Genomic DNA, 17,097 nt, shown 5'->3' with positions numbered 1-17,097 from the left:
AATAAAACAAAAGCAACAGCGCAATGCTAACAGCGGAGCAACAACAAAACAACAATAAAAACATTAAAATAAACACACAAAAATATTGATCATAAAATCAAACGAAATTTCGGCTGTTGGACGTTGCCACCCAATAGAAATTTGATGACTTTTTTGTAGACAACTGAAACGCAGCTGCTTTTTCCATAATATGATTTGTAGAACTGGCGTAAGGTCAAGATTAAACTTTGATAAGACGTACATACATACTTGAGATTCGGTGAATTTCACACTTGGTACTCAAATTTACAACTTTTATATGTAGGCATATGTGGAGGCGTGACACTTTCGTCTTTGTTTTTATTGTACTGCCTCTTTTTCATTTCAATAAATTACCGCTATTATTCGTAAATATTTTGCTATTCTATTTTGAGCATTATTCATAACACTTTGAAGACTCAACTGCATTGATTTTATATATCGTGCCATTTCGCATGATCCGGATTTGTTTGAGAATTGTGCACAGTGCACTTAATAGCCTGTATGCCTTTATTTTATTTAAAAGCTGGTTTATACACAAACTTATTGTCAAAAAAACTTTATGTCTCGCTTTTCCCACATTATGTCTTTCATTTGAATTTGTATTTGAATCGTCACCTAGAATTTAAAGTTAGAAATACACTCCAAGGTTTGATATTAACCTCTAAGTAGGTACGGCTTTCAGAAATTTATTATTATTTTTTTCTAACAGTGAGTTAGAATGGTCTTTTCGACAACGTTAACCGTAAAATAAAAGTTTTGCTAAGCTAACTTCATATAATCGCAAACAAAAGTCAAAATAAATGTGATAATGCCAGTGATTGGTGGCATTGGATTTCATTCTGACAAGAGCGCAAAAAAGTTAAGAATCTGTTATGTTGTGGCGGCTGATTCTAAAGAAATGTATAGTACCGCAACGTGTTTTGTTAATTTTTGCCGAGGTTATCTGCAATCTTGTTTTCAATAGATATGATATCCTCTGAACCGTATAACGGTAGTGCCAAGGACTGTGTTTCATTGATCTAATCCTGTTTGGATCGGTAAGTTGTAACCCTAAAAGGTGTTACTGTGTATGGTCCGGAAACAATGTGGCAATCAACTATTTTAAAATAAAAATCCGAAGATGTCGTTTGTTCACAGAGTAGTTATTTCTCTATTACGTCCTAAAATAAGACCAATTATTGGTCTGTAGTTATTTTTGAGTTCCTGAACGGTCTGTAAGCGGTCACCTTCGGTTATATTATTAAACCTTAACCACACTGCAATTTTGAAGGGTTCAAACCACCGGAAGTTAAATTATTTACACTTAGTTTTCATGAAATTGATATTATAAACACTTACTTGTATATGTATGTATGTATGTATGATGTTTAGACAGAGACCCGTGGCTTTAAATCTCCTCGCCGCGTTTAACAGTTAACACCACGTCAAGGTCACGTGCCTACGTGTCCCTGCACTTGTACACGCTTTGTTCTTCAGAGGAGAATATCCACCCCTATACTCACCTTTCTAACCAAAAGTCAAGCATCCTCTACAAAGCGATACATTTACGAAGCGTGCTCTCTGAGATAACTATTTGGCTTATACTCAGAGATTTTCCTTTAGTCAATTATTTATACCGATGCTTTGTTGGTATATGTAAATATATGTATTTATATATTTCTTTCTGTTTTTGCATATTCAACCAATATTAAAGCCCAAGAAATCCTTAAATCCTCCGATAGCAATTAAATTGTTTTTATGTATGACTTTATATACAGGCGGCAACACCTTCACAAATATATGTAACAAATTGTCTCTGATTCAACACAGTGTGTTAGTTCAGTCGAATTTAAAGGTACCCAGAAGGAAAAGTAGGCGACCCTATAAAATACATAAATACATAGATCAGCTTGACGAACTTAGCCGATTTGGCCATGCCCGCCTGTTTGTATATGGATACGCGAACTAGTCTGTCAGGTCTTTATACATCGATCAAAATTTTACGCACTTACTTTTTTTCCAAGAAAGTTATAGCCTCCATACGAGTTCTTGGGTTAGATTATTGTCTAATACAATCCTAAATCCTTAAATCTCCGAATATATCCTTCAGATCTGACCACCATAATATATGTATAGCTGCCATACAAACTGACCCATCAAAATAAACATGAAGATAAAAATCTTTTTGCATCCTTCATGCTATAAGAAATGCACCTGTGTGTAGCCATAAAAGGCAAATTATTTTTTGTTTGTTTATAATTTTTCTCCTAACTTAATATTTTCGAGATTTTAAACACTCGTGGGTGGATTTGTAAAAGCACAGTGAATACGAACTAAATGTAACAAAACATTGTATTTCCAAAATAAAATACACATTTATAAGCCACTGTATAGTACTTAAGCTCACGCGAACTCTTGTTGAGGGCGTTAGTCAGCAAATACTCCTATGTTTGTATGGCAATTACGCTTGTGCGAAGACAATTATTAATATTTTTGCAAAAGATAATTCTCTCAACAATATGTACATACATACATATGTACATATGTATGTATTAGTGCGCCGCATTTAAAAACGAGAGAATTGCTTACATACGAGTATAAATATATATTTGTTGTCATTGTTGTTTTTGGCCCTACTACGTGAAATTTTCATTTAACTTGTACGAATCGATTATGCAAACACACACTTGCATACATTTGTGTACAAAAATCGGATGTATAGCGTCCATGGGAACTCATACTGAACAACCGGCAACACGCATGACGTGCACAACTACAACGCCGCAACTTCGTACGTTTTTTCACATTCGTGTAAACGTGCATTCGTACGACTTGCATTTTGCCGAAGACTTGTGCGATGACAAACAGTCGAAGGTGTGCGTTGTCGGCGGCAAATGCTAGTTGGCTCATTCAATTTCCAACTCTTGCTAAGTGCGGTCACAAAGTGCGCAAAGCGTGATGTGAAATATCTATAAACTACCAAAAGCTAAATTCATAAATAAACTAATTAACACACTAACAATTTGATAATTTAAGAAATGAGCAAGTGAAATTCATCAATGAATAATATTTTAGAGTTGCCCAAAGGAATATATTAAAAAAAAAGTGAAAAATCTCATTACCAAAAATTGTGCAAATGCAATTTGCTGACACAACAACCAGTCTGTAGCGGCATTTTGTTGTAATTGTACACACGTGGAAAGATAAAAGTGCTAAAAGCAATTGGAGAAGCAACAGTGGGAAACAGAACCCATAGGTTGGCTAATATTGACCGCACAGGCGACTATCTGACAGCTGCTTAAACACCAACACACACACTCACCATCGTATATGTGTACAAATGCGTACGTGCGAACGCAGCACAACATAAAAGTCAATAGTAAGCAACTCCAAATATCACGTAGTCCCCTTTGGCTATTGCTTTGGAAGCGCCAACATTAGAGGCAAATTCTTGCTGCTCGCACTGTCTACCGCTGCTTATTCGTCTGCGTTGTGCGGGAAAAAGGGGGTGTGTCACAACGCCGTTTGTAAACGCTGAACTAAAATATAATTGCGTCGGCCTCCCTCAAGCCGTATAGGGCTGTGCGTGTGAATTGGTAATTTGTAAAAACTGCAAAAATAAACTCCGAAAACAAATTGGGTGCCGGCAAGCGAAAAAGTGTTGTGCGTGACACACAAATTAAAGAAACAAAGTTTAAGTTGCCAAAAATTATTTGCCGTGCAAAAATAAAAGCGAAAACCAACAATAAAAATTGCTCAAGGCCGAAACTGATTTCCAAACTGTGATTTCATTCATTCATCTATCAGAGGCTGAGCGCGCATTTCGGTTTTGTGTTTCTTTATTTGTAAACACCAGAAAATATCGTCATCATCAATTTATTCATCTGCTCGTGTATGTATTTGTTTGGTTGTGATTAAACACTAAAAGAGACTGTGATTCTTTTTAATTTAATTTTACGTTAAAATATTAAATTTTTAAACTTCTTCGCAACTTATACGTTACGTTCCTCAATGAAATCCGAAGTATTACATTGTAACAACAACAACCAATTCAACAGTTGTTTAAGTAAAAAACTAAAAGTGAAAAAATCGCTAAAAGAAATGTCTACGAAAATGATCGCCTCTCAAGTAACCGATTATGATAGTTTCTTCAAGCGGGCGGCGAAACCCTCCAATGCGGAACAGTTCTTCCGCGACAGTTTAGACAATGGGTAAATATTGAAATATGCAGTAATTAAGTGTACATTGGATATTTGTTAAGTGTAAAGTGAGTTGCCAAGGGTTATAAAATACATTGTATGTGAATAAGCTCCGAGAGCTTAAGGGCTTAGACAAAACATTGCTATATAGAAGGATGGAATTATTATATGCTTGCAAAAGACTTAAATACTTACAGATTATAACTGGTTCTTCAAAATTTTCTTATTTATTAATATTTGTGCAAAAAGAAAATAAAGTAAATGAGTAAATACTTACATATATTTTTTACCGAAAATTTTGGTAGATTTTAAATATTGTATTATTTAATATAAAAATATTTGTTCACAGTTTCTAATAACCGGAAAAGTAAAAATAAAATCTGTTAGTAATTAATTTAAATCTTAATAATTTTAGTTTGAATTGCTTTAACAGAAAAATCGAAACCAATTTTTCCATGAAAATATTTACTAATTTAAAAGAAAATACATTTTGTTGTTTGTCTATTAATTCTTTTTACATCGTCTCTTTTTCCGGTTCTCATTAATATTGTAAAAATATTAGTTTGTAAGAAAAAAATAATTAGTTGTACCTGTGTTAAAAAAATCTTTTATGTGTTTGGAAATTTTAAAGTTTTTATTTTTTATTTTTTGTTTTATTTTTTATAAATATTTTTTTTTCGAATTATTTTTTTTTATAATAGAAATATATATAAAAAGTACGTGTCACATTGTTTGTCCGCGATGGACTCCTAAAGTACTGAACCGATTTTAGTAAATTTTAGCACACTGTGTCCGGTTTGAACCAAATTAGAAGATAGGATAGTAAAAACAATTCATAAATAAAAAATACAGTGAAAGCTCTATTAAGCGGACAACTCTATTAACTGGACAGAAAGGTTGGTTGGTAACCAGACATTGAGAAAGCAGCCTTAAATTTGTTATTATTTCCAATAATTTATTTCTATGAACATATTAAAAATTAAAACTCAAGTACAATACCTTGGATTCTTATACCGACAAAAACGTTTTCCCCTTTATTCGTAAAGAAAATTTTCGCTGTATTGAATAGTTTATTATATGAATAATAGTATAAAATGTATACCACAGCAACGCGTTGCCGGATCCACTAGTAGAAATTATAAAAACTAAAAAAAATTATTTGAAAGCAATTTGTTTTATCAAATGTTTATTACGAATTTAAAAAAATATGTATTCAAACGTTAACTTATGCATTCTATAAGAGCTTAAGTACTCTAAAGAACAAGCAAATTTTTGGTACAAAATAATAAAATCACACCTTTATTATAAATATAATATATACTTATATGAAAGCGGATTATATATATCTATAAAAAAAAAATGTATATAATTGGTGTAGGGATTATTTTCAAAATGGCTGTCTTACTTCGTTTTCCTATGATAATGGAACCTTCGGAGTATTCCCGACGACACCTAAACCTCCGAACAATTTTTATTTGTAAGCCAGTTATTGAGAAAAATGTTAATGGAAAATATTACTCGGTTAGTAGGCAGGATCTAATTCCGATTAACTGTTGTATTTCGGACTGCATATTTTCATTATTTCTGTTTATAATATCGATAGTTGTTCTGAATAATTTTTAATTGAGTTACCAAAGTCCAAAGTAGAATGTCCCGCTTTTGCCGAAGCAACGCAAACAAACCTCGGATCCCAACTTTCAGTCATCAATCTGAAATAGCACAAAATAAATAAAATACCTAAGCAAATTTCTGATAGGTACAGGGCGCTTTGTCGATAGCTAATATCCATTCACAAGATTTTTTTGGGGGATCTGAGGGATCTTTTCTTTTAAGTGTTTTCCAAAATAAGTTCGCTTCACACATTTGTATATCTATACCATATTTACTGCTTCGAATACGTAAATACATAGAAGTATGTAAATGTGTGTGCCAAAATGTGCATTTCAAAGCAAAAGCAATTGTGTAATTTTGCAAGCGACACAATAATTAACGGTCGTAAAAAACTAAAAATATTTGGCGCCGTTGCATTTATTACATATTTATTATTATTTGCTATGTACCCGTATTGTATTAATTGCAATTTTCAGTTCTGTTTTGCTTTTGCTTGTTTTTGGCATGTGTGGGGTTTATTGTTATTTAGCATTAAATTACTTTCGTAACAATTTATTATTATTGGCGACACCAAGTTCTGTTTCATTTTGGGTCTAAAGTTTATTTTTTATACTTTAAACATACCGCTGACTCCGATTATAATAAGTTTACTTATTTATTTATGCTTTCATCCAAGCGAAAAAGCAGTTTTCGCAATTTGTGTTGACAAAAATAGCTTTTTCGGATATTTGTGGTAGTATTTCAGTCTTTTATGATTATTGCGGTATTTACGCCTTTGTAGTCAGTGTCGATGAGTGAAAGGTGCTATCTAAGAAACGGAAGTCTTTTATGACAGTTATTTAGATAAATTCGAAACTGAGTTTTTTATTTCATATACTGATCATGTACTATATAAATTTGTACCTAGGCTAAGAAATGTCAGTGCAATTTTTTTTATTTTATATATTTTTCTTGCAAATTTTTCTCGAAACAAAATGTTAATATCTGCTACATATATTTCTGTGTCAATTTTAAAATTTGTTAAAAGAAAAAAAAAAATATTGAAATCAGAAATCCTCTCTAAGCACAGAAAACGTTAGTTACAAAAATTATTTAAAAGTACTAAATATGAAACGCAACTTTCAACAATAAATAGAATCTCACTTGAGTAAAATTAATTTGCACGAAAGTTCTTCACTAGAAATCAATTTTTCTCTATTTTTTCAATATTTAATTTTAAGTTGTTTTTAAAACTTGTTTGTAATTCAAATCGTAAATGAAATTTTTTTATGAAAAAAGTTATAAAGAACTATTTTAGTTGCATTGCTTACTCTTTATATATTCTTAGAAATAACATTAAAAATTAAGATTAAGAAAAAATCATAAAAATATTAAAAAGGTAAATAAAAAGTTAAAATCGAATAATAACTAAAATTATTAAAAAAAAAAAAAATAATGAAATGAAAATATGGAAAATATAAAAGTTAATTTCTAATTTAATGATTTCGAAGTTTATAAAACTTAAAATCATAAATTTTTACTCCTGTTTAAAAAATTGTTGTTGGATTACATACAAAAATAAGTTTACGCAACTACAATTCTCAACGCTTAGGTTTTTCATATAGTCTCATCAATTTATAGGTTATAACGAACCGCAAAAATAGTTATAAACAAAAAATTTTGATATATACATCTTACATAAAAATATACATTTTAACAATACACATGAGTTAACACACAAGAAAATATGTGATAAATTCAGATTTCTGTAATTGATTATTCGTTGATTTTATATTTTAACGCTTGCGATGCTGTCATCAACTCGTTACCTTACTTCTGTCGAAAGTTTGAGTAATTTTTTTCCTCATTCAAGTTTAAGTGCCGGTTTTTACGGCTACAATACACGTACTTTTGAGCCCAAACATACTTATGCCCTCTGTACATACATATGTATGTATTTTTGTATGTATATAGCATAAATTATGAAACCATATGCTTTGCAGTTGTTGGGTGAACGTTTTGGTCCTCACGTATTCTCCAATTCACTGCAGAAATAGGTATACTTGTATATCACACGAATCATACCTGCGCACGCTTAGCGTGCGTTTGCTGAAATCCTCGAAATATTTGGAACTTGTTGTGAAGAAATCAAGTCAATGGCAAATTGGAAAGAATAATAATATGTGTATATACTATATATGGTCTAAGTGAATTTGAATTTAATTTAATAATAATATATGTTCTCGCGCATGCAACCCTGTGTGCTGACTCTTGAGATTTTTTCACTCAGTGAATACCTCATACAAAACTACAAAAATGCCCTTAAATTTTTTTTGTTAATTTTAAAATATGCCAAAATATGTATAAAATAGAACATTTTTGAAAAATAAACACTTACTATTTTCCAAAATTTTTTTCCGATTTTCTTCTAAATAAATCACTATTTATTTCTTCTACTTTTAGCGAGCGCCGCTATGACGAATTATGTCGAAATATTATCAGCGACATGAATCAGTACGGTTTGTCGGTGGTCGATGATTTTCTAGGCGTCGAGAAGGGCCTGCAGATTCTCAATGAAGTGCATCGCATGTATTCAGCTGGTGTCTTCAAAGTAAGTCTTATATTTGCGCAATATTTTTTTGAAATAAATTATATTAATTTTTTGTCTCTCCATCTCTCCCTGTAGGACGGCCAACTGGTAAATAATTTGCGAGAAGAAGAGCTGCGCACAATACGCGGCGATAAGATAACGTGGGTTAAGGGCGTAGAACCAGGCTGTGCAAATGTTGGCTATTTGATAAATCAGGTATGTTAGTGCAAAAGCGTATTTATAATAAATTTTCTAACATTGCACTTGCTCCATTTTGTTTTTAAAGATTGACGCGGTCATTTGTCGGGCAAACACAATGAAGAACAATGGTCAAATGGGCAACTATAACATTAAAGAGAGAACAAAGGTGCGTGCGTGAAACATAAAAAAATATAAAAATTTTAAATAATAAAATTCACCCACATTTTTGTGTGCTTTTGATGTCAATTTTTTACCGTTAAAATTATACATGTGTGTTGTTCATCCTTAATGTAGCCTATGTTTTATATCATTTTATTTTATTATTTTCATAATTTTAGGCTATGGTGGCTTGCTACCCGGGTTCCGGCTCGCATTATGTGGTGCATGTCGATAATCCGAACAAAGACGGTCGTGTTATAACGGCCATTTACTATTTGAATGTCAATTGGGATACGGACCGCAGTGGTGGCATTTTACGGTAAGTTTTTTTTAATTTGTTTAATTATTGAACATTATGTTATGCAATATGGCTATTCGTGGCAAGAAAATTCAAGGAAATCGTATGGTTTAATTAAACTCGCTTTTTGTGCACAGATTTCATATAAACTATTTAAAATGTTTAGCAACTTTTTTTCTTTCTTTCTGTAATTTTATTTTTTGTCTTTATATATTTCTTTATTTTTTTAATTTTTAATTTTATTTAACTACTAATTTTTATTTTTGTTTACTATTATTATTATTTGACTTTGTTGTATTTATTATTATTTTATTTCGCATTTCTTGTTTGTATATAATTTAATTTTTTTATGCTATTATTTTTTTTTATTAAATTTAATATTTTTTTTTAACTTATTTTTATTTCATTCATTAATTATTTTATCTTTTGTATTTAACTAGTTTTATATTATTATTTATTTTTAATATTTTTTTTTAAACTTACACATAAACTTATCTTCACCTCCTTTTATCTTTTTAATTTTTTAATCTTTAATTTTTATTTTCTAGTAATATGTATTTGAATAATATATAATATATATTTTCTTTAATTTTGATCCCGATTTTATATTATTGTTTCTATTTGTTTGTTTTTCCTTTTTATTCTATCACTTATTTTTATTTTAGATTAGGTAATATTTGTCTCACTTATTTTTCATCTTATTTAATTGCAGTTTTATTTTACTTAATCAGTTTTTAGTTTATTTTATTTAAAATATAAAATAAATTTAAATGCTTCACAGTAAATAAAAATAAATTATTTACTAATTACCTGACTCGTTGACACAATTCTACTTTATAAGTAAATATCTACAAATATTTTTCATAATAATACAACAACTCTCTATTTCGTTATGTTTGCAGAATTTTCCCAGAGCACGGTAATTCAGTTGCTGACATCGAGCCGAAATTCGATCGTCTGATCTTTTTCTGGTCCGATCGTCGGAATCCCCACGAAGTGCAACCCTCACATCGCACCCGCTACGCCATCACTGTGTGGTATTTCGACGCGAACGAACGCGAAGCGGCGCTGAATCGTATTAAAAACAACAAAAATAATGCCAAATCAACAACAAATACAACAGCGAGGGCGTCGGCGCCTACGAATATGCACGACAACTCGAGTACAACGCATACAAATCCGCAATTGAACACCAGCAATGCGTCGGCGCCGACAATAGCAACAACAGCAGCAGCACCACCAACAACGGCAACAGCAACAACAACGCCAACAATGCCAACACCCGCAAATACCAAAATGGTTGCGAATTCGAATGCGACCATAAACAACAGTAAATGTGCGAGTATAAACAATGCGACGGCGAATATCGGCGAGCACCACCACACGAACAGCAACAGTGCGGTGCTTGCGAATTCGAGTGAAATTTGCACGTAACACCGCAACCAGCTGTTGTTGTTGTTGTTGTAAAGAGAGAAAAAGCTGCTCTGTGTGCTGTAGCGCGCGTGTTTCTTGCGTTTGTGTTTTTTGTTTTGGTTTTATAAGTTTTTGTGATTTTTGATGATTTTATTTTAATTGTGTGCGGAAGTGCTATAAATGCGTAGGAGCATAGGAAAAGAACAATAACAAATTGGAAATGCAAAAAATATTATCCTAAACTATGAAAATTGTATGTATGCTAGAAGTATTATATTTACGAATGTAATGTAAATATATATGTAATTCACTAGAACTAAGCTCTTCGGCTTCATAGCTTAGGTAAAAAGAAAGCTTAATGAAATATTTGTATTACATATGTGTACTATGTATTATATACCCATTTGTACGAACATACATACGTACATATGTATGTAATGCATGCAAATAGGCGCAGACGTTTGAAATGTGATAAAAGCGAAGAAACAATGTGGGAACGCATTCTAGAGGTGTGAAACGCTGTAAAGCCGCTAACTAAATGCCAGTGTACAGCTGTCTGTTAATTTTTTTTTTTTGTTTTATAAAAATGTATTGCCCAGCAGTTGTCGGTACCTTTTTGCTGTAGTTTGTGTACGTTCTGTATGTAAACACGTGTAACTTAGTCTAAGTATTGCGCGTTTATGAAATTTCTATACAAAATGCAGTTGTATGCATGCATATACTTACATATGTATATGTACAAATATTAGGGTGTCCATTATTTGACATTTTTGTTCTTTGTAAATGCTTTCTAAAGTTTCAGCTTTTGCCCCAAATGAAGTGCATTTGCATATAATGTACTGTATTCATATAGTGCACCATGTCGTATGAGCAACACTCTATGAACGCTCAACATTTTTAAATGTTGTAGATATACTTGCTTAATGCAACATATCAAAAAATCGTACGGAAAATAGAATTTATGTCAGGTTTAAATTGGAAATAAAGAGCTTGCTTCCGACAAAAACTGATACCCCTACTACGAATTTCAACTCCACTCGATTGAATTGAAGTTCAAATCAACCCAACTCTTTTTTTGGGATATTCAACTATTTTCAGTTGAAGTTTGATTGCTGTTGCCAACCTAAAAAATAAAGATTTTACATAATGTATAATTAAACAACTGAAAATATTTAAACGCAAAAACAATTTAATTTAGCTATTCCTCATGAAAAGGTGAATAATTGTTAAAATGGACATTAGTGTTGATTACCGGTAGAAATCAAGAATGCATTTTAAATGATTTTAGCTTTGGGTTGAAGCAACCTGCTATGGTTGTTGCCAAACCTGCTTTTAAATATTATAAACTCTATATTTATGCGCTATGTATAAAACTTCAATGAAGAAAAGGAGAAAAATGTTGTAAAAATTTAATTTTACTCAAAAAGTGTATCCCAAGAAGTAGTAGGTTATATCGAAGCTTTATCTTTGAAACACTTCCATTAATTTTCTTTTCATGTAACCAAATTGTAGATTGTCTCGTTCAGTTTAATACCGAATTTCAAAACTTCAACCAAAATGCAGTCGGGTTGAAATGAAAACCGTAATAGGGGCCTGAAACTTTATGGGGCATTGTAAAAAAAAAAAAATTAACTTGAGCAATAACGGACATCCTAATATATATTTATGTGCGTATTTTGTGCTCGTCATACGAATGTATGTATGTGTGTATGTACATGAATGCACTTGCAAATAATACAGTATGAAAAACTTATCAAAGCTTTAAACAGATTTGCTATGAAAAGTCACTTAGTAAGCCAAAATAAGGGCAAAAAATTGTAATTACCAATAATGAGTTGTTTAGAATTTTATTTTAGGCGCTAAACGGAAGCTTATTGCTATGTGTATACATATATAACTGGTATATATAACTGGTGAATCTAACTGACTTTGCTAATTATTTAAGCTAACAATTTTGTGCTGATAATACCAGTTGACATATTCGCTTAGTTAAAGTCTAATTTATTCAGTAGTATTTCAAAGTGATGATGGAAATGATTGCAATTCACACAAACACACTTGCATTATTAATGTGTACGTGCACAATGGCATGCAAGCAAAAGTCAAATAGCAGCTGGCAAGCAAATATTAGCAACAACAACAAGGCGTAATGCAATAAGTTAAATGAATAATTAAATATAAATAACATGCATACATACATACATACATATGTACTAATTGAGCACGCATAAATATTTGTTCGTTTGCGAGTGCGTGTGTGTGTGTGCAAATGGAACTAGTATATGCTTTATAAGAAATGAGTGAGGTAATGCAGACTTTTTTGTAATATACTAAAAAAAATTTGTATCATTAATATTCATAAAACACATAAATATATATATGTACATATATATAGAAATATTTCTACTTGCATAAAACAATTCGACTACTAAACTTAGTTACCTTGTATTATATATAATTTAGTATGTTGTTACACATACATACATAAATACGTACATAAATAAAACCAATAAGAGCCTGTGAAAAGCAAAATAGTTATATAACAATTGTGTAAAAAAAAATGCAACCAAATTTATTTGCTAAATAAAAATGTATACATAAATAATTTATTATTCAAATGAAAACAATTAAAACCTATAAAAAATGTGTGTTTTCTGGGCGGTGCATAGGTATTTGAAATATTTGTACATAAGTACAGTGGCGATCAAAATTAAGTGAATATGGAGACCACGAATATACCGCCTTAAGTAACATTGTACAAAGGCGTCACAATGTCGGCGACTTTTTGGTTTACAGTTACTTTAAATTCAAGCGAACAGGTAAAATTTTTTCACTTAACCTGTGTAAAATCATTCGTAGTGAAGTACTTTTTTTATTTATTCGAGATATTGACGTTTAATAACGTCTGCTGAAGATATACAAATCTCTTCTCGTAAGTAAAGTATAATTTATTAGGTGAATTTTTTATACCATTATCCTGTTTTCGCAAATATTTGATTTCGGTGAATAAATATGGGAAAATTACAACGTTTTAGTACGACGGAACGCACTGCAATTGTGGATTTGCATAAATATGGTGAAACTATACGCTCAATAGCAAAAAGTTCAGCAAATCTTCTTCAGCAGTCCACAAGATTATCAAAATATTCAGGAATGAGAATCGAATTGCTCGAAAGTTGTCCACAGGAAGGCCTAAAATTACACCAAAAAGTATTGATTCCAGGATTATAAATATTTCTAAGCGGAATTGGTTTTATTTCGAAACGAAAATTAATACTCTGTTGGTGGCGGAAGGGAAAAGTGCACCGCATTTGCCTATTATTCGTAGGCGCTTACACGAAGCAGATATGTACCTTATTAAATTCCTTATATATGTAAATAAGGTCAACTTGTCAAAACGGAAGATATGAATTTAATGAATGCTATGATAAAAATAAAAATAATTTCATAAAGCTTTCGAGTAAAAATATACATTTAATTTTGATTGCAACTATATGTCCACATGTTTGTTATGTATGTTGCTCAGCGCGTTTTATTCGCGAACGATCGACCAATCAGCGCCTTTGTCCACTCGCTGTTTTTTGCTTAATGTTTTCTTTTCTGCGTTATCGCAAGCCGCCGTTTTATTTTCATTTTAAAAATTGGCAAGTTTTTGGCGTTGCGTTGTTCATACAGATATAGTACGAGTATACGTACACATATAAAAAAGAGATATACTAAGAATAAATCCATTATTTTTGCATTAAATTGAAGCCTTAATTTAGTATAATTAAAATTATCCGATTTTAGGTCAAACATGCACCGTTTTATTCGATACATTTTTGCCATTTTAAAGGTAGTTTTATAATAACTATAACAGAAACCGAGGCTGTTGTGTCCTTTTCATGAAGGTGTTTTTTTAACGTGGCGGGTCCCAAACCCGGCGCATAACCCTGGGGAGGGATGATTCGCCTTCTTACTTTAGCTCACTTTGAAATGGGTGTTTTTTGGCTACCTCGACGATACCTGGTCTAAGACCGGAAGTCGTGAGTAGCTTGAGCTTCGCTCAATTTTATTTTTTGAGCCACATGTAAAAGAATCGTTTCTGATCATTCCCAAGTGAATGGCGCTCAGAGAACTTTCTCACTTGCATGAACTTCTACACATGGAAGTGAGACGCATTTGCAGACAAAAAAAGAGAGAGGCCAATGCATGCGTGAGTACGAAGAGCTTGACATGCTGGCCGACAGGAGTAATGCTCGAAAATTCTGCGAAAAGATCCGGCAACTAACAAAAGGTTTCAAGACGAGTATATTTTTGTAGAGTCCTCAGAGGTGAACTAGTGACTGATGGATTATGAAGGGAACACTTATCCAGCCTGCTGAATGGCAGTGAAAGTTTAATCGATGACGATAGTGCAAACGTTCCATTGCTCAACTATGAAGAAGACCGAAGAGCAATTAGCCGTCTGAAGAACAACTAAGCGACGGGGGTCGATGTATTGCAGGCCGAGCTATTCAAAAACGGCGGCGGAGAACTGATAAGGTGGATGCATCAGCTTCTTTGTAGAATATGATATGGGCGAAAGCATGCCCAACGATTGGAATTTAAGTGTGCTCTGCCCAATCCACAAAAAGGGAGACCCCACAATCTGCGCCAACTACCGTGGGATAAGCCTCCTCAACATCGCATATAAGACTATATCGAGCGTATTGTTTGAAAGGTTAAAGCCACCGTCAATAAATTGATTGGACCTTATCAGTGTGGCATTAGACCTGGCAAATCAACAACCGACCAGATATTCACCATGCGCCAAGTCTTGGAAAAGATCCGTGAAAGGAGAATCGGCACACACCACCTCTTCGTCAATTTCAAAGTTGCTTTCGACAGCACGAAAAGGAACTGCCTTTATGCCGCGATGTCTGAATTTGGTATCCACACCAAAAGCTCCATCAGGATCGGGAAGGACCTCTCCGAGCCATTCGATACCAAACGAGGTTTCAGGCAAGGCGACTCCCTATCGTGTGACTTCCACAATCTGCTGCTGAAGAAAATAATTCGAGCTGCAGAACTTAATCAAACATGTACAATCTTTTATAAGAGTGTACAGCTGTTGGCGTATGCCGATGATATTGATATCATCGGCCTCAACACCCGCGCCGTTAGTTCTGCTTTCTCCAGACTGGACAAGGAAGCAATGCAAATGGGTCTGGCAATGAACGAGGGCAAGGCGAAATATCTCCTGCCATCAAACAAACAGTCATCGCACTCGCGACTTGGCTCTCACGTCACTGTTGACAACGTCTGTTAGTGTTTAACGTGGGATCCTGCTGGCGACAGCTTAAATCCACGGTGCTCAAAAGCACAACGGATCAATACAATGCGTCAATCAGCGCCCTGAAAACTGGGTAACGATTTTCAGTACCAATCGGCAGTGTGGCATAGACACACTAACCACCTTGGTAGGGCTCGAGGCCCATCTAAAACCTCTGCCGTACTTTGGGTCCGGCACCCGGTTGCAATGCAACTCCACATTCGACTGACGAAGTCAGTTCTTCCCGCGATTTGGGTTTTAACCACAGCCACCACGAATCTCCACAAAGGGCCAAACCCAATGAGCAGACTGGAGCGAACTCCAGGGGCTACTGCTCCTCGTGGTACCAGGTTAAAGTCTTTGGTATTGACCTTGTAGCCGAAGCTACGACCAGTTGAGCTTCCATACAGCCCTGGACTGGTGGCCAGGATCTTAGTCGCCTCTTTCGACAAGCATGCGGGTATATTCGGTTTCCCCTCGAACCCAGAGAGGTCCTCCCGTACCCGCAGTCATAACTTCGAAGTTGTAGGTAATTTCATCTATTTAGGAACCAGCAATAACAACACCAATAATGAAAGCCTGGAAATCAAACGCAGAATAACTCTTGCCAACAGCTGCTACTTCGGACTGAGTAGGCAATTGAGAAGTAAAGTCCTTTCTTGACGAACAAAAACCAAACTCTATAAATTACTCATAATTCCCGTCCTGCTATATGGTGCAGAGGCTTGGATGATGACAACAACTGATGAGTCGACGTTGCGAGTTTCGAGAGAAAAGTTCTGCGAAAGATCTATGGTCCTTTGCGCTTGGCCACGGTGAATATCGCATTCGATGGAACGATGAGCTGCATGATTTCAGCTAATTAAAAGACAGTGGCTACGCTGGTTAGGTCATGTTGTCCGAATGGACGAAAACACTCCAGCTCTGAAAGTATTCGACGCAGTAACCGCCGGGGGAAGCAGAGGAAGAGGAAGACCTCCACTCCGTTGGAAGGACCAGGTGGAGAAGGACCTGGCTTCGCTTGGAATATCCAATTGGCGCCACTTAGCGAAAAGAAGAAACGACTGGCGCGCTGTTGTTAACTCGGCAATAATCGCGTAAGCGGTGTCTGCGCCAATAAAGAAGAAGAATCTAATTGTATATCCCATACATTTACCGATATTTTCGGTCCAACTATAGTCAACTATATATACTGGAGTCCACATTTACGGTATTTGGGGGCTTGAACAGTTTTGGCTGGATTTGAGCAATTTTGTGACCATATGGCATACTTTAAAGGAATTATTAGAGCAAAGTTGTATCCCGTTTTATCAATTGCTTCTTGATTTTGGTATTGGAGAGCGAAAAAAACTAG

General features: G+C 33.8%; 1 protein-coding gene across 2 annotated transcripts in view; it reads left to right on the top strand.

The window, feature by feature from the left end:
• Positions 1-13,055, top strand: part of LOC126767938 (hypoxia-inducible factor prolyl hydroxylase) — a 48,642-nt gene extending 35,587 nt beyond the window's left edge. Inside the window, exons 1-6 of one of the 2 annotated variants that reach the window (XM_050485756.1) lie at positions 2,900-4,211; positions 8,253-8,400; positions 8,476-8,595; positions 8,666-8,746; positions 8,919-9,058; positions 9,940-13,055. In XM_050485756.1, the coding sequence (XP_050341713.1) occupies positions 4,012-4,211; positions 8,253-8,400; positions 8,476-8,595; positions 8,666-8,746; positions 8,919-9,058; positions 9,940-10,471 (1,221 nt within the window). In that variant the 5' untranslated portion in view covers positions 2,900-4,011 and the 3' untranslated portion in view covers positions 10,472-13,055. Of the gene's footprint in view, positions 1-2,899; positions 4,212-8,252; positions 8,401-8,475; positions 8,596-8,665; positions 8,747-8,918; positions 9,059-9,939 lie in introns of those variants that run through there. The other variant, XM_050485755.1, reaches the window with a different exon arrangement.
• Positions 13,056-17,097: the final 4,042 nt, after the last annotated feature.

This window comes from Bactrocera neohumeralis, chromosome 2 (genome assembly GCF_024586455.1).
Source record: "Bactrocera neohumeralis isolate Rockhampton chromosome 2, APGP_CSIRO_Bneo_wtdbg2-racon-allhic-juicebox.fasta_v2, whole genome shotgun sequence".
NCBI lineage: Eukaryota > Metazoa > Arthropoda > Insecta > Diptera > Tephritidae > Bactrocera > Bactrocera neohumeralis.
This window is presented reverse-complemented; position numbering and strand designations above follow the sequence as displayed.